Raw genomic sequence first — 19,607 nt, 5'->3', positions numbered from 1 at the left:
GGCTGAGCACTCCACAGACACGTGTACCCTTAACGTAGTTCTCGGGGATATTCAGCGTGACACAGAGAGTGACACAGATACAACAGAAACAGGAAGTAAGAGTGAGAGAAAGTTGTGGTGAAAGAGTACAGCAGGGATCACCACCACCCCCTGCCGGAGCCTCGTGGAGCTTTTAGGTGTTTTCGCTCAATAAACACTCACAACGCCCGGTCTGGGAATCGAAACCGCGATCCTACGACCGCGAGTCCGCTGCCCTAACCACTGGGCCATTGCGCCTCCACGCTGATTGGGAACAGAGTGTTCGGTAGCAAAAGGTTTGCCTCCTTGGCACGACCAGGATTATTAGTAGACTATTTGATATTCGAAAAGAACGGATAGCATGGTACCGTAGGCTGCGGGCAGTAAGGCCATTACGCATGCAAAACTCCTGGAGTTCTAACAAAACCCGAGTTAAAAGAATGTTAATAACTAATGAAAGTAATTCTTTCTACTATAGGCACAAGGCCTGCAACTTTGGTGGAGGGAGATAGTCGATTTCATCGACCCCAATACACGACTGGTACTTATTTCATAGACCCCCAAAAGGATGAATTTGAATTTGAACTTGGGATGTAAGGACGGATGAAATGCTGCTAGGCATTTTGTCCGGCATACAAACGATTCTGCTAGCTCACCTTACTACTACTACTATCACTACTACTACTACTACTACTAAGAATAATGATTATAATCCATCCTTGAAAAGGCACAAGTCCTGAAATTTTGGGGGAGGGAACTAGTCTATTACACCGACCACAGTGTTTCGCTGGTACTTAATTTTATCGTTCTCAAAAGGATGAAAGGCAAAGTCGACCTCCAACGGAATTTGAACTACTACTACTACTACTACTACTACTACTACTACTACTACTACTACTACTACTGCTACTGCTGCTGCTGCTGCTGCTTTAGCAATGGTAATTTTTACTACAAATGAAGCCTATTTTCGGCTTTTTCGCCGTAATTTATCACCATCATAAAATCGGACTAACTTCTGGATCAATAATACTAAAAATATCTTGGTGCACCGGCATGGCTGCAGTCCAAAGACTGAACTCAGTAAAAGTATATTTGCATATAACACACACACACACACACACATGAAATATATATACAAGTGCTTGTGTGAGTGTGTGTCTGCGTATTAATGTATATATATATATATATATATTAATATATATATATATATATATTATATATATATATAATATATATATTATATATATATATTCGACTCACCTATTTGCCACTTTTCCGCATTCATAGTTTGCATTATCCAAATTGGTACCGTTGGTTCAAGACTTGACAACGCAATAGTTGTCAGCATTATGGCTCCTGGAATGCAAAGAATAACATCAGAGTAGAATAAATCATCTCATTATTGATTTTAAAAGCAAATATACTGTCGACTATATCAATATATATACCGTAAATCCCCGAGTATAGTCCGCCCTTGAGTATAATACGCAGGGGATTTTTAGGGAGCTGTACCTCTGAAAAACCTAAATTTTGTGTATAATACGCACCACTTCTCTAACTTGAGTCGTGCGTAATTAAGCCAGTAGCACCTAGTCGAACAAAGACTTCCGCGCATGCGTAATACAATAATAGTGATGTTCTTAACTGTTATATGGGAATGTAAATATGTTTGCAAATTGTTTTTGTTACAAGTTATTTTAATAAATGATGCTTACTGCAAGTTATGAGTGATTCTTTTATGACTTCATTGCTTTCAGGCTTAGCTTAAGGTATTTTCGCGCACGACATCACAAAATGCGTCTGAATAAACATTGCTGGACAGCAAATAGAGACTCGGACATTGCTTAGAAAATATTTTTTATTTTTAACCTCGTGTTAAAAATAAAAAATTACTAGGGATTTTGACCTTGAAATTTTGGGATAAAAGTGCGGATTATACTCGAGGATTTACGGTACTTGAGTGGTATCTTATTTTGTTGCTAGCGAAAGAATGAAAGAATGAAAGGTGAAGTTGACCTCGACAGGATTTGAACTCAGGATGGAAAACGTTGTAACTTAATACCGCAATGGCTTCATCAGTTCTACCAGTTCACTGCTCTTTATTAGTGAAATAAAACCAGTATTTGTAACATGTGAGATGAATGGAGAATGTGCCGAGCCCTTCATTCAGTATTATTGCTTTGTAATTCATCAAAGCTCTCGATTGAAACAATTATATGCTAGCTATAATTACTAGCTATATGTATTCAATACTTTAAACCGTACATTAAGTTATACCTTTAAAAACAAAGTTTTAGCGGACTATCTCTCTGTTGACAAAAGAGAGAGAGAAATAAATAAAAAAGATTGACCTAACCAAGTTTTATCAGAGTTGAGATTTCTTCGTGAACGAAACCATTTGAAGCTAATCCCACCTTTTCTGTTACAAGGCCGAAAAACAAAAAACAAAAAAGAAAAGAAAAGATAGCTAATTGTTTACATTTGACCAAGTGTATCTACTTACATCTCTTGATCACAAGCGCATACTTTAACTCTTTAGCATTCAGACTATTCTGTGAAACGTAATGCTTATTTATTCCTATTGTTTTGAATTAATCATGCATTATTACGCGGCTTCTTGAGTTCTATGATATAATTGATTATTTTTAGAATAACATTGTGGTGTTGATGAGAGATGTGAAATCCAGCCATTTTGAGTATAAAAGAGGTAAACTATCTGGGCTGGATACGGCTGGTTTGAACGTTAAAAGGTTAAGGTTTAAAACGATATATTGGAAAATTGTGTTACCCTCACACACACACACACAAACAAATTGTAGGTATGTATCACCGCTGACCTGTCAGAGAAATTTTGTGCTTGTACTTACCAGAGACTAATAGAATATAAGGGTCTTGCACCAATTTCCAGATACTTTTACCAGATTCGGATAACTGTAATGACAACAGGGGAAACAAATAAATAAGTGGATAAATAAGAAGAGAATAGAAAGATAAAGGGAAAATAAAAGAAGAAAGAAAATTGAAAAAGGGGAGAAAACAAGAAGGAAATGAAGAGAAAGAAAAAGAATTATGAATGTAGAAAAAACAATGAAGAACAAAAATAGAAGGAAATGAATAGAAAAAGATAGGAAGGAAAAAGAAGAAAAAGAATTAAGTAACAAACGAAAAGGAAAAATATTCAAACAATGAAAGGAAAAATATAAATAAAAAAGAAAGAAAAAAGAAAATCAAAACTAAGTGAAAGAAAATGAGAAAGAAAAAGAAAAAGAAAAAGAAAAAGGAAGGAGAAAGAATTTTAATACCGACTGTTCTTCCATTTGGCACCAAAGGTTTTGTTGTAATCAAAGCCGATTTCTCTGTATGGTTTTATGTAGCCATTGATCAGTTGAAAGATTTTGCCACAATAATGTACAGAAAACTTCAAAATCACCAATATAGGATAACCAAACTAGCCTACCTTGTATAAAAGACAAATATATTAGTTCCCTCACTTGGAAGGGCACACTCTGCAAATCCAGGAACAGGAGATAAAAACGAAATACCTGATGCACCCAAAGCAACACACTTATAAGATAAACTATACAGCTTCTGTGGAATAAATACGGATGTCATCCACACCACAAGCAGCTGTCCAAAAATGTCATCACAATGCTTTCTGCCAGTGACATACAATATCGTGGTCAAGATATTGTACAATAAAAATATACAGAAGGAATAGTATTAAAGAAACAAAAAATTACTGTGATCTGAAGGGAATAATTACAGTGATGTGAAGGATATAATCACTCATATGAATGTAATTAAAATGATCCTGTGAAAATCCTCAGTAAATGCTGAGAAAACAGACCAGACATAAAGAAAGAAGAGCCGAACTATTGAGAAATCTTCAGATACTCCGTTCGGATTATAAAGGTATAGATCTTTATCTGAAATTATTTGGACATTTGGAAATGTAAACCAACTGCCTTTGGACCAATCTTGAGGAGGTGGATTTCATAAAACTAGAAAAGAAACGCATTTGTCTAGCAAGATTCCTGATGCGAAGTCGTGTGTTGAAACAGATATTGCTATATTTCGGGATCGTCATTTTTTGTTTTTTTTGCTAATAAAACACATACACTATATATTCATTCTTCACTTGTTTATTATTGTTCTTATTTTATGTCCATTGCCTGGAAAATCTGTCGTCACACTTCCTGTGACCTCTTCAGCGACTCTCCATCCCATGTGTCTCCTCGTGTCCTGTTTAGTTCATCCCGTCTTTCAGGTTGTGACGAAAAAAATTCCAAACAATGGACAAAATAAGGACAATAATGAAATAAATCTGACGCCAAGAACGAATATATAGTGCGTATGTTCATTTGGCAAAAGGAGATCATCCTCAAATGTAACGATATAGAAAGGAAACAGCTCATGAAGAGATTACAGTTAAAAGCCAATAACAGCGTGACTGTGGCAATATGTAAAAGAACACCAGAAGTTTAATCATTAGTAATCAAAACAAACAACATAAAGAACGACCCTTCATCAGTTGTTGGCTGTTTTTCGAGTCTCGTATTTCGAGCATTTAACAATATACGCTTTCAATAAAACAGTTGCTACCGCAAAGCAAATTAAAAAAGAATTTGGTATTTTGCGGAGGGTCAAAATAGGTGACGCAAACAGGACAGTGAAAACAAACAGGAAGGGCTGCTAACCCTAAACGAGATTGTGGTGGGGAACGCGTAAATCAAGCTAGGAAGGAAACAAACAAGAACACGTCTTCCTTGTTCCAGCTACAACGGGGAGAAAGAAAGAAAGATGGCCGATGGTCACGTGGGATCCACGTGAGCAAGAGTGGAGGAGTGAGGGAGAGAGTGACAGAGTAATAAGATAGAATAGTGGGAGAAGAGGAGGCATATATATATTTATATGTATGTATATCATACCTACATAGATGTATACATATATATACATCTCTGTCTATCTGTCTATCTATCTATCTATCTATCTATCTATCTATCTATCTATCTATCTATCTATCTATCTATCTATCTGTTTGTCGATCTATCTATACACATACATACATGGTAATTGCAAGGGGAACAGCAGCAATATTGATAATAGGACACTGTATAATGAAATCTGTCGGAAGGATAACCCCGAAGACAAAGAAATAAGAACCCACAGTATACTAGAAGCCATAGCCACTCATAATAAAAAGGAGTACTAGTGGAATGTCCCAGTGAAGACCTCAATAAAATGTAAGCGCAACAGATCTGATATAATGATTTGGGAAAGAAGAGAAACTGTGTATAGTTGTGGAAATCGGCTGCCCAGCGGATGTTAACACAAAACTGAAGATCAGTGAAAAAGAGAATACCTACCCTGAACTAATGAGAAATCTGCAGTAACTCTATCCAGATTACAAGCTCAAGTTTATACCTGTAATTACTGGGGCACTGGGATATGTAATACACTGCTTAAATACCAGTCTTGAGAAATTAGGCTTCCCAAAACCAGAAAGGAGAAAGCTAATTCGAAGACTACAGACCCAAGCTATCACTGGAACTGTAAAAATCTGTAAAACTTTCCAGAAGTTTTTCATTTAAATATATATGAGTATATGTCTAAATACGAAATTATATGCATGAGAACACATAGATAAAGCAAAACATACAAATCTGTACACAGACATACATACATAGAAACATACATAGATGCATGCATGCATACATACATACATACATACATACAAACATGCATACATACATACATACATACATACATACATACATACATACATACATACATACATACATACATACATACATACATATTCCTTTAATCTTTAACTCTTTTACTTGTTTCTGTCACTTGGCTACAGCCCTGCTGAGCACCGCCTTGAAGGGTTTTAGTCGAACAAATCGACCTCAGAACTTATTCTTTCAAGGCCTAGTACTTATTCTATCTTTTGCCGAACCGTTAAGTTTCAGGGACGTAACACAAAAAACACCGGTTGTTAAACGGTAATGGAGGAACGCAGACACAAAGACACATACATATATACACGATGGGCTTCTTTCAATTTCCGTCTACTAAATTCACTCACAAGGCTTTGGTCGGCCCGAGGTTATAGTAGAAAACACTTACCCAAGGCGCCACGCAGTAGGACTGAACCCGGAACCATGTGGTTGGGAAGCAAGCTTCTAACCACACAGCCACACCTATACAGCGAAAAAGACCATGCATACACTGAACTATTGAGAAATCTGCAGTTACTCTATCTGGATTACAAGTTCAGGTTTATGCTTGTAATTATTGGGGCCCTGAGATATGTAACACACTGCCTAAATACCAATCTTGAGAAATTAGGCTTCTCAAAACCAGAAAGGAGAAAGCTGATTCGAAGACTACAGATCCAAGCCATGACTGGAACTGTCAAAATTTGTAGAACTTTTCAGAAGTTTATCATTTAAGTATATACATGAGTGTATATGCATGAGAATACACACGTAAAGCAAAACATACAAATTTGCACATGCACTGGCTTCAAATACTGTACATATAAATGCACACATGCAAAAATACCCTGTTGATGTAGTTGAAATTCCAGTGAAGACGCTTTGGACCTAGGTTAGAAACTGTCTCTTTCTCTGTTGGCAAAGAATCTTGCAATAAAACCGAATAATGACACTCACACACACGCGCACACACACACATATACACATATATATAGTTAATCCAAACATGAAAACACAAAAAGAAAACACAACAACGCGAGGACGTGGAACAAGTATAGTGTTATTGGACGCTCAGGAAAGAAAAGAAAGAAGGAGGATTTAACGTTTCGAGCGGAGCTCTTCATCAGAAACATAGGGAAAGGAAAGATCCAAGGAAGGGAAGACGAAAGAAAAAAATCGCCAACGGTACACACGCGGTCACATTTTGAATACACATATATACACATACATATATACATGCATACATTCAATTGGTATAGCTTGATGTATGATGATCTCTGCTCTGTTGATTTGTGCGAGAGAGAAGAGTTTTAACTTGTATCCTTAATAACATTCGTTAGTGACACCAGCATTTAAAAGCTTATCCGCCTAGATACTTGTGAAATGCGAAGAAAATCCTTTACTTACTTGTTCAGCAGTGTTGGAACGGAGGAACAATACCAACAGAACTGTCAAAAAGAAAGTAGAGCAAAAACTTTAATGAAAATAGATATATCAACATAATTGCAGCGTGGAAGGTGTTTGTTTATAAGCCATTTAAGAACACACAAAAACCGTTAGATTCACTTCAACATTTAAATTTAATTTGTCAAAATATTTTCGTCGCTTTGAGACTGTGACCTCTTACTGTTCACACTCAAAACTTCGTGCTGCGTTTGACTTTCTCAGATGCAGCACGAAGTTTTGTCAGTGAACAGTAACAGGTCGCGGTCTCAAAGCGACGAAAATATTTTGACAAATTAAATTTAAATGTTGAAGTGAATCTAACGGTTTTTGTGTGTTTCTTAAATGGCTTATAAACATCTTCCACGCTGCAATTGTTTTCTTTCCGGCACACGATCTCAGATCAAGTCACTCGCTATGCAAGTATATCTCCGTATTTCCGATATCAACATATTTCCAGTAATAGAATGGAGATAGTATAAATTGGCTTTGACTCACCATAGTGTTTATATACAGAAGTAATTCTAACCCAGTGATCCATAACTTGTGGACTCAGATGTTATTTTCTTCTTGTACCATTTTCAATAACATTTCCCTTTGCGAATTAGCATCAGTTTCTTTACACACTAATATTTTATAGTATATTCACCAGCTGTTTGATAGACAAGTGCAGTTTACCACCAAATCGCCAAATCATTACGCACACGCAAACCCTCATTAACACATTTTATTTATACTCATTTGAATTCGAAATGGAAATGTAACTAATCAGTACAGTAAGCGCAATTATCTAAATTAACAAAGGTTGTGTGTGTGTGTGTTCGCGTGTGCGTATGTGTGTGTACGTGCGCCCCCCCCCCCCAACAAACCAACACAGGACAATGGAAAACATTTATGGAATAATTCATTCATCATTACCCGTGTTTCATTTGCTAATAGGAGTTACAAAATTGAACCTGCAGGAAAAACGGGTAGGATATCTCCTTTTAGAAATTTTTCGATTCTCTCTATGAAGAATTTCTAATAGGGGATATCTTCCATGTTTCTCCTGAATGTCCAATTTTGTAACTCCTATTAGCAAAGAAACACGTGTAATGGTGAATATATAATACTAAAAATGTTTCCAGTTTTCTGTTTTGATATGTAATTACTCAGCAAAAAAATATTTTCTAGTATTTTTTTCAACTTTTATGCATACCTCACACAATTATAACCACTACATACAAATTTGGAGTGTAGAAATTTGCATATGTGCTTCATGAGGACACAACTTGGATTGTAACCCTAACTACACACACATACACACACACACGCACACACACACGCGCACACACACACACGCGCACACATACACGCACGCACACACACACACACAACACACACACACACACACACACACACAATACATACTCGATAACACTCGTACTTACCGGAATCAATTGCTGTCAGAACTACAATCAACAGGAAGGGCGCGAACTTGCCGATATATATATACATACAGCCTCCAAGAGGGTAGCCCGCTGTAAAGATACCAACACAAAACAACGTCGAAAGTTTTTAAGTGAATTTAAAATATGTAACTTTACGAAAGATCATAACTTTTAACTCATATGCTTGACATTTATACATTATATATATATATCAAATTAACATGAAAACACATGCATATAAATACAAACGCAAATAGACATTCCTATTTAGTGACGCGTTAAGTTCCTCATGCTTCATCTTATAGTGAGCGCAGAACGCGACTACATTCTCAGATGTACGGAGTCAGGGTAAAGAGAAGAGAAATTTTTAAATGGTTTCACTGTGAGAATATTTGGACCTCCATGGTTCAGTTCAGGTCACGTGTATACTATGTGCAGCAAATCATTCTCTTATGTGCTCCTTGCAGTTGAGTGCAATCATTATACTGGAATCAGGTAGTCAGCAGATTGTAGGATTTGACAGCTTAGCAAAGATATGTTTCTTTATTAGCCACACAGACGGGACAGATTACAAAGTAGAGCTTTTCTTTTGGGGGATAGAAAAAAAGTGGGGTAGGTTTTCGATCAAAAAGGATCGTAAAAGGGAAAGAAAAAAAGGGGGAAAGAAAAAAAGGGGGAAAGAAAAAAAGGGGAAAAAACGATCAATAGGGATCGTGTATCACAGAAATGTCATGATGTAAAGTGTAAAGGGGTAAGCAGATAAGGTTTATCCGTGGATATAAAAGCCTACGTAAAAGACCACGGTAACCTCGGTCAATAATGTTACATGTCACCATATTTGTTTGCAAGTAGGTAACCCTGTTGCAAAATTATAGTTGCGAGGTAATCGTTGGACATGGTATTTGTACGCACGAGAGGAAATAATCTCACTATGGGCCACTAGGGATTATATACACTGCAGTTGTGCGTGGGTCAGCTAATGCAATGTATTACTGGGGTTTCTCCATGCTGTCGGTAATTAATGCTTTGAAGTTCAATTACAGGGAGTATCATTGGTGGTAACAATATGATAGGTGGATGTTCAGCCTACCCTATTGCAGAATATGTAGTTTGAATTGACAATCATGAACTCCAGATTAGTAAGTATGGAACATGACAACGATGCATCGTGTGATGTTGGGAAAAGCGTTTCCAACGGAGGAAGAGGTTCAGTGATATTGATTTTTTCTTGTTCCTAACATCCTAACATCAGAAACAGTGCATGTGCAGTGTAAATCTTCCCTTGAAATCATAGGTTGCTATGTCTGGGTAACATCTTGTGACGCTATTAAATGGTGTGAATGTGGCTCTGTGGACCACGGACTTTGAGAGTCAAGACCCTTCCAGTGGGCAGTCGATGGAATTTCAGCAGTTACAAGTTGGGGTGTGGAGTTTAAACTGTGTTCGTCAATGTTCGTTTTCGTTGTAGCGTGCGATGCAAGAAGCGATATTATCTAAGCATGAACAGTAAACCTTGGTGTTATGGACAGTTAAAAGCCTGTGATACTTATGGACTCTTGGAAAATGCTAATTATTTGGCGATAAGAAGTTTCTAGCTAGATTACTGTAAACATCTAGCTTGAATGAGGAATTAAACCAGATTACTCACCATTTTCATAATTTCTTTGCCTCTTACTTTCCCTTTCCGTCACTTCTGTGTTGATTGCCTTAATACAGCTGATAGGACTACATTCAGAGGGAGGAATTGTTCTATCTATCTATCTATCTATCTATCTATCTATCTATCTATCTATCTATCTATCTATCTATCTATCTAGCCATCTGCCTTCCTTTTTCAATCTGCCTTCCTCTCTTTATATATTCATATCTATCTATCTGTCTATCTATCTATCTATCTATCTATCTATCTATCTATCTATCTATCTATCTATCTATCTATCTATCTATCTATCTGTCTGTCTGTCTGTCTGTCTGTCTGTCTGTCTGTCTATCAATCTATCTCTCTGTCTATCTATCTGTCTGTCTGTCTGTCTGTCCGTCTCTGTCTCTGTCTCTCTCTCTATCTATCTATCCATCTGTTTCTATCAATGTACATATTTTTATCTAGTGTGTGACAGAGAGAGAGACAGACAGAGAAAGAGAAAGAGGGGAAGATGGAGAGAGAGGGAGAGAAAGGGAGAGAGAGACGAAGAGAGAGAGACGAAGAGAGAGAGCGGATCTAATATTTTAATTCGTTTCTCATTTAAACTCCATCGATCAGTAAATCTTCCATGACGAAACTAATAAGTTCCACTTGAGAGGTAAACCAACAGGCCGCTTAGGTTCACCATTGTAGCTGAATCATTGACACAATATTGGTTTTAGGGTTTTATGGTGGAAATCTAGGATTTTGCAGCATCAATATTGGAAAAATAGCTGGAAAAACACCCCGCCACCATTTCACGGTCCCATGTTAAGTATATTTGTATTTTGGCTCTTTACTCTCTTTTACTCTTTTACTTGTTTCAGTCATTTGACTGCGGCCATGCTGGAGCACCGCCTTTTAGTCGAGCAAATCGACCCCCAGGACATATTCTTTGTTAGCCCAGTACTTATTCTATTGGTCTCTTTTGCCGAACCGCTAAGTGATGGGGACGTAAACACACCAGCATCGGTTGTCAAGCAATGCTAGGGGGACAAACACAGACACACAAACACATACACACACACACACACACACACACACACACACACACACATATATATATAGATATATATAATTAATTAATAAGGGTGAGAGAATTAGATACTAATTTAATAGTATATCTATTCAACACCAAGTGGCCTAGTGCTCCGAGAAACCTGGATTATTATAATATTTTATAATATATTATAATATTTTTACAAAATAAATATAAGAGAGTGGTCACTATATAGCTCACTCTAGCACCAGTTAATCCAAAAGGTTTCAACCACAAAAATACATGTTTCCCATGAAAGTCAGTACGATTGTTAGCTCACACGGACAGGGCAAATAAAAAATAACAAAAATACAGATTATTTTGGGACAATTGTTTCGCTATTAATGAATTAAATGTAATTTTACTTACAAAAAAATCCAGTGGATTTTTTTGTAAGTAAAATTACATTTAATTCATTAATAGCGAAACAATTGTCCCAAAATAATCTGTATTTTTGTTATTTTTTATTTGCCCTGTCCGTGTGAGCTAACAATCGTACTGACTTTCATGGGAAACATGTATTTTTGTGGTTGAAACCTTTTGGATTACTGGTGCTAGAGTGAGCCATATAGTGACCACTCTCTTATATTTATTTATATATATATATATATATATATATATAATATATATATATATATATATATATATATATATATATATACACATATATACGACAGGCTTCTTTCAGTTTCCGTCTACCAAATCCACTCACAAGGCATTGGTCGGCCCGGAGCTATAGTAGAAGACACTTGCCCAAGATGCCACGCAGTGGGACTGAACCCGGAACCATGTGGTTGGTAAACAAGCTACTTACCACACCACCACTCCTGCGCCTGTGGTGGATATATAATTAGTTGAAATAATTCTAAAGTAGCATTCTAGACGACATTTGAGAGAAGGCCCTTCGACTGATTACTCTTTTACTCTTTTACTCTTTTACTTGTTTCAGTCATTTGACTGCGGCCATGCTGGAGCACCACCTTTTTAGTACTTATTTTATCGGTCTCTTTTTGCCGAACCGCTAAGTTACGGGGACGCAAACACACCAGCATCGGTTGTCAAGCAATGCTAGGGGGACAAACACAGACACACAATCACACACACATACATATATACATATATACATATATACGACAGGCTTCTTTCAGTTTCCGTCTACCAAATCCACTCACAAGGCATTGGTCGGCCCGGGGCTATAGCAGAAGACACTTGCCCAAGATGCCTGATTGGTGAAGATTCACTCATTAACATCTAAAAACATCTGACAATCAAACTTTTCACTTGCAGGAGACTACAGCCAAATGTTTCCTCAAATGTTGTCGTATTGTGTTAAAAATAGATAAATATAAAAGACGAACTAATACTGAATATAAAAGAAAAAAAAATACATGATGGTTATAACTAAATCACCGGTCGGACTAGGTATTCTTTATATACTCTTTACTCCTTTACTTGTTTCAGTCATTTGACTGCGGCCATGCTGGAGCACCGCCTTTAATCGAGCAACTCGACGACGGGACTTATTCTTTTGTAAGCCAGTACTTATTCTATCGGTCTCTTTTTGCCGAACCGCTAAGTAACGGGGACATAAACACACCAGCATCGGTTGTCAAGCAATGCTAGGGGGACAAACACAGACACACAAACACACACACGCATTTATATATATATATATATATATATATATATATATATATATATATATATATATATATATATATACATACGACGGGCTTCTTTCAGTTTCCGTTTACCAAATCCACTCACAAGGCTTTGGTCGGCCCGAGGCTATAGTAGAAGACACTTGCCCAAGGTGCCACGCAGTGGGACTGAACCCGGAACCATGTGGTTGGTAAACAAGCTACTTACCACACAGCCACTCCTGCGCCTATAGAGAAATATTTTATTCAACAAGTGCAGACAGAAAACGGACATACTGTCAGCAAACGAGAATCTATTCGACTCGAGGTGGGAAATACTTCGAAAAGGCAGTGACTTACAAATACATACAATACACTGAAAAATGAACTACTGGGTTTGCCACATAATCAAGGTACATAGAGCCATGCTTGGTTGTGTCGAAAGCATCCAGTAATAATAGGGCTATTGCACTAACAGCAAGAGGAACAGCAGCAATATTGATGATAATAATAATAATAATAATAATAATAATAATAATAATAATAATAATAATAATAATAATGCCCTGATGCAGTACCAGGCAGTGGCTCTCATGGCTTCTGATCTTAACTGATTGGAAGTGTTATCATGTACATTGTTTTGTCTTGGTATAAAAGATGGGCTACAGCAAATATTCTGCTCAATACCACAGATTTGCTTGTCAGTTGTTTGACCTTAACCAGTTGAGCATGTCCCTTAGTGGCTGACGATATGTGCATCTCTGATCACGAGCAGAAGTAGTTGGGGAGCATCATAGCCATGTGTTGAGAGGGATTCTTTGGAGTTTGAATAATTCACCTCTGGAAACATGGGTGGTTCTTTCAACATCCTTAAACAACCCTTATTCAGGGACCTTTTGAACGGGATGGGCTACTCAACCTGAAGAAAATTCTAACTGGGCCCCACCTGCAAGGTCATGTGCTGTCTATCTTGATATGAGATCACCTTGTCGCGCACATATGGTTGTGATGCATGTGCCTAGTGTACCTTTATCAGACGGGTAGTCATGATGGGTATATTGGGCTTCGTATATTTTACCCCAGTGTCACTTTGATGGCATGCACTGCTCTCTCACTCAATAATAATAATAATAATAATATAATAATAATAATAATAATATGAACAAAAACGTAGAATCCTCAACACTATACACTGTCCAAAAATAGCCCTGCTAGGAACAGCCCACATCCTACGCAAGACTCTATCAATGCAATAATACAACCTAAACAAAATAACACACAAATACAAGACACACCCTATACAGCATTTACCCAATGAAAAAAACTTCCACCAGCAAGCTGAAAAAAAACAAAGCATTATACACCCAACACACAATACAAGTATAAACGCAACGAAAGACTGCACCACACCTCAAGAGAGAGAGAGAGAGAGAAAAAAAAAGCTAATACAATACAGTACCGGGAAGAGTTTGCACCCGCCCAGCAACAGAAACGAACACACAATGCTGCACACACCCCAACAACACGGAGGTGTAGCAGGTGATGCAGTAGAAATTTGCCTGAACTGCTCATATCCTACGCAAAATACTTTCTATGTAATGTCAAGTTTTAAAACAAACATAATTTTCGTATGGTTTCTTAAACATTCACTAGTACAACACTAAGTACAAAACCAAATATATGGCACCCTAGGCATAACACCAACATGAACTTCCAACTTGTTGTCTCTTGAGGTCTCTGGGGGAGACTTGGAGCCAACTTGTACAAATGTAAAGCAAAAGTCAAACATAGAATAATAATAATATTAATAATCATTGTCGGGGTCCTGGGAACAGTGAGTAAAAATCTCGAGAAGTACGTGGAACAAATAGGGGTTGCAATAAGGGTGGAGGACTTGCAGAAAACAGCACTGCTTGGAACCGCTCGAATACTCCGGAAGGTGCTCGAAAAATAAGGGGTGTTACTTTAGTTCACTGATAGCGAACAGCTAATATCGTAGTACATCTCCAGCGCTAGGAGCTGTACATAGACAATACAGTAATAATAACAATAATAATAATCCTTGCTAATATTGGTACAAGGCCTGCAATTGTAGCGGAAGGAGTTGGTCGATAACAATGACCTTAGTACTTGACTGATACTATATTTAATTGACCCTGAAGGATTAAGGCAAAAATTAACCTCGATGGAATTTGAACACAGAATGTAATGAATCGGAAGAACTATCGCAAAAGCATTTTTCTGAAGTTCCAAATAATCCTTTCTACTATAGGCACAAATATTGAAATTTGTATGGAGAAACTGGTCGATTACATAACCCCAGTACTTAACTGGAACTTAGTTTATCGACCCTGAAAGGACGAAAGGCAGAGTTGGCCACGGCTGGATTTGAACTTAGATCGTGAAAAGCAAAAACAAGTGCTACTAAGCATTTTTTCCGACGCACCAACGTTTCTGACAGTTCGCCGCTTTTTAATTACTCTTTACTCTTTTACTCTTTTCCTTGTTTCAGTCATTTGACTGCGGCCATGCTGGAGCACCGCCTTTAGTCGAGCAAATCGACCCCGGGACTTATTCTTTGTAAGCCCAGTACTTATTCTATCGGTCTCTTTTGCCAAACCGCTAAGTAACGGGGACGTAAACACACCAGCATCGGTTGTCAAGCAATGCTTGGGGGACAAACACAGACACACAAACATACACACACACACACATATATATATATACATATATACGACAGGCTTCTTTCAGTTTCCGTCTGCCAAATCCACTCACAAAGCATTGGTCGGCCCGGGGCTATAGCAGAAGACACTTGCCCAACATGCCACGCAGTTGGACTGAACCCGGAACCATGTGGTTGGTTAGCAAGCTACTTACCACACAGCCACTCCTGCGCCTAATTGCATCAAATTCTGGCAGAAGACCAGCAATTTTTAAGGTAGTGGCTAATCGATTACATCGACGGCAGTATTTAACTGGTACTTTATTTTTTCGTCTTCGAAAGGTTAAAAGGCAAACCTGACTTCAGCTGTATTCGAACTAAGAAGATAAAGCGCCGAAACAAATAAGAATAAGCGGTTTGTCGGCTGCCAAGAGTATAAGATACGATTAAGTTAATATCGCAAGGATCTCTTCTGTTCTGGTTGACCCATAACGCTGAAAAGTTACATGGTAGGATAAAGTTCTATGAACATTAATGATACGTAGTGAGAAAATAGCCAGGTCAATAGAAGGTCCTATGTGGGCTAAATTTCTTGAAAGAGGTGGGTAAACGGTTCATCCGGTACCTACACCTCTTTCAACTGCAGCAGATGAAAGAAGAAGAGTAAGAGAAGGAGGCAAGAGTCAAAAACTTATATTATTTATTCGTGGAAATGCTATGTCTGGTGCCCCTAGTATTGAAGGTACTAGTCAATTTCCAAATCCGCCAATTATAACAGGTATAACAAGAAAAAAAATTATAACAAATGCGTGAGCTGTAACAATTACATTATATAGTTGATCGTCATTTAGGAGAGATCCTGGTTGTCCTAGTTCTGTTCGAATTATTAAACTTAAGGAGGTACCTAAAAGACCCGATCAAATTCCAAAAATGAGCCAATATCTTTATGGTTTGTTGAGAATATTCATCGCATTCAAAGAAAGAGAGGCTCTGTGTAGGACTTGAAACAGGGTTGCAATATAAGTAAGTGTTCATACGTACCTAGGACACCGGTTGCCGAACCTCCCATTGCAATGCCCATAGCTTTGCTACGTTCTTTATCCTCCGGGTATTTATCAGCAATCATACCCATTCCTGCAATCCAAAAAGCAAAAACAGATATTCAAGTTAGTTGGCGGATTTCGAAACAGCAGCACCATGCGATTTCTTGTAACAATAACATATGAAATTTCAGAACTGATATCCTGAGAGATTTATACAAGTTCATCTGTTTCAATATATTTTCCCTTTTATTTCAGAATGATTAAATTGGATTATTTTAAGCGATTGAAACTCGTAGCATATTTTGATAAAGATATAAATATTTGTATACATCAGTAAAGTTCTGGTAGCAGTTTCTTCTTTAAGCACACAGGCGGGCGCGCTCATACACATATTCCCACTCACCCACTACTCGCAGGCAAGTGCCCACTTATCCGCAAGTAGACATATACATCCTCTTGAACCCCTCGTTTTCAACCCCGTGGCACATCTCAACCCCGTGAGTGTTAGCGACACAGGGTTGCATATTATTGTTACTTATTGCAGCTAAGCAGAGAAACGTGAAATAAAGCCCGCGATATTATGACATACGAGAGGTACCCAAATGCAATCGGTAGCATCCTTTGTGGGACAAGCCCGTAGTAGTTCGGGTTTCCGCCGCTAGAAGCCACTTTATGCAACCTTCAGGGATCAGTCTTCCGATAAGCGTCGTCCAGTGAAGTCGTACAACCTAGTGGTGCGTCTTTGTTTTGCAGTGCTTCTCCCCTGTTCGACAATTTTTGCGATGGCTGAAACATTGGGCTTCTGTGAAATTCTGTTTTCTGCCAGGGAAAACGGCGCCCGAAACAGTTGTCATGCTTCAAGCAACTTACAAGGATGTTCCCATGAGCAAAACACAAGTTTGCGAGTGGATTTCACGCTTTAGGAATTCTCACTTGTCACTTGAAGACCAACCTCGTTCAGTACGACTGTCGACTTCCCGAACGAATAGAAACATCATGAAAATTCATGAACAGATCTTTGAGGACTGTCACTGAAAAATTGACGAGCTTGATGCGATTGGTGGACCGTCTGATGAGGGGAACATGACTTTTCCACAGAAAGCGGAAGAGCGAGTTCTCCGGTTTGATCAGACATGAAGCAAGGTAAGGGACAATTGTCAGGCGGTATTAGATGACGGAAGCGTTGCTTGCATTCGTCACCTCCATTCGACCCTTCAGGGACAGCTTCCTCTCTACCCATTTCTAAGTGAGATTGGCAACCCTGCTCGTCTCCCCGCCATCAATTCTAATCTATCTGGACCAAACCAGACTCCGAACAATTTAACTGGTCCTTCCGTCCAGCGTTCTTCGACGCTGTTAGTCGGCAAGGCTCCGCTTTTCCAGATGCCGAGCTGCAAGCCCATCGATTTCTCCTGGTTAATCATTGCTCGTGTCACCGCTTCGTACTCTTAGAGCAGTGCTGATCACCACGATTTCTTAGATATCCGACACTATTACGGTGACGTCGTCTGCATAAACCGACACGAACCTTCCGCATCCTAGTCTACATGAGATGTCCCGAAAATCCAGCTTCCATAATAATGACTCGAAAGCCAGCACGTACAGAAGGAGTGAGAGCGGCCATCCTTAACTGTCTGAACGTGCGAGTCTAAGCGCCTTTGATCGGTGGCCACCGAACAGACGTCTCTGTCCTGGGACCAAAACCAGCCGCCACGAAGACAGTCTCCAAGTATTAGAGGTCGTCCCGATCAAAAGCCTTTGATAGGTTCAAATTGATCAGGGGCACACTCATGCCAGGTTCCTTACCTACCCTATCTATGATGTAAGACGTGAGGTGGAGGTTGTCATGGATAGATCTATTTGGAATAGCGCATGTCTGTGCACCACCGACCATCTTATCGATGACAAACGCCTACCTCTTGGCTAACACCTTGACCAAAATCTTAAAATCTGCATTTAGGATATTCATAGGTCTAAACTTGTCAATCCAGTTCCTATTCTTTGAGTCCTTTCTCAGCAGCACCATGCCGCAGCTCACAGTACTGGAAATTCTCCTGTTCTACTTCCAGTTGAGATTAACATCCACCATGAGATCACTGAACAAGTTTGGCATATGAAGATAAAACTCAAAGGGCAGACCATCTAGCCCCGGAGACTTCTCCCTCGTGCATCTAGCCTAACCCTAACCCATATGTCTTCAGCTGTCTGCACCCGTCCCGGCCCATCAAAGGCCGAATTGTGATTTTATTGTCACGTAACGCCTCTGCCTCCCGTACCCAACGATCAGTTTTCATTCCTTCGTGTCTTAGCACACGCTCCATAGCACTGACAACGTGCGGTGAGCTGGCAGAAACGTTAGCACGCCGGGCGAAATGATTAACGGTATTTCGTCTGCCGTTACGTTGTGAGTTCAAATTCCGCCGAGGTCGACTTTGCCTTTCATCCTTTCGGGGTCGATAAATTAAGTACCAGTTACGCACTGGGGTCGATGTAATCGACTTAATACCTATGTCTGTCCTTGTTTGTCCCCTCTATGTTTAGCCCCTTGTGGGTAATAAAGAAATAGGTATTGAAGAATTGATCATGAGCCAATCTCGCCACCAGCACGTCAGTCACTATGTCTCTTCTAAGCGCATCTTCTAGCTTCCTAACTGGGTCCCCCTCTATCTTAGATTCCTGTAACGCTAATTCTTTATTAAAACATACTGCTTCTATTCTAAGAGCCCTTTCCAGGGTTATACACTATCAGTTGTTGACGATGGCATCCGACAACTTCCTATGGACTAACTTGCTAACCCTGTCTCTGAAAGCTTGGCATGCTTGGAAAGACACATTCAGCTTTCATTATCTGAGGCTCTTCCTATGGATCCTATCTAGGTTGCCCGTACAGATCACAAACTTGTGGTCTGTATAGCCGACGACTTAGAA

General features: G+C 38.8%; 1 protein-coding gene and 1 long non-coding RNA gene across 2 annotated transcripts in view; both read right to left on the bottom strand.

The window, feature by feature from the left end:
- The window catches only part of LOC115227194 (synaptic vesicular amine transporter-like), a 94,132-nt gene that overhangs the window by 32,546 nt on the left and 41,979 nt on the right, over positions 1-19,607 (bottom strand). The window contains 5 exon segments of the mRNA XM_036500651.1: positions 1,279-1,374; positions 2,886-2,949; positions 7,149-7,189; positions 8,615-8,704; positions 16,678-16,770. Coding sequence (XP_036356544.1) covers positions 1,279-1,374; positions 2,886-2,949; positions 7,149-7,189; positions 8,615-8,704; positions 16,678-16,770 — 384 coding nt within the window.
- On the bottom strand, positions 14,302-16,595 carry LOC118762167. The gene is made up of 3 exons (XR_004997943.1): positions 16,178-16,595; positions 14,977-14,978; positions 14,302-14,312 (listed from the first exon to the last, which is right to left on the bottom strand). It is a non-coding gene; the product is annotated as an uncharacterized LOC118762167 (long non-coding RNA).

Source organism: Octopus sinensis, linkage group LG2 (genome assembly GCF_006345805.1).
Source record: "Octopus sinensis linkage group LG2, ASM634580v1, whole genome shotgun sequence".
Classification (NCBI taxonomy): domain Eukaryota; kingdom Metazoa; phylum Mollusca; class Cephalopoda; order Octopoda; family Octopodidae; genus Octopus; species Octopus sinensis.
Note: the sequence above shows the minus strand (reverse complement) of the source record. Positions and strands in the feature narration are given on the sequence as shown.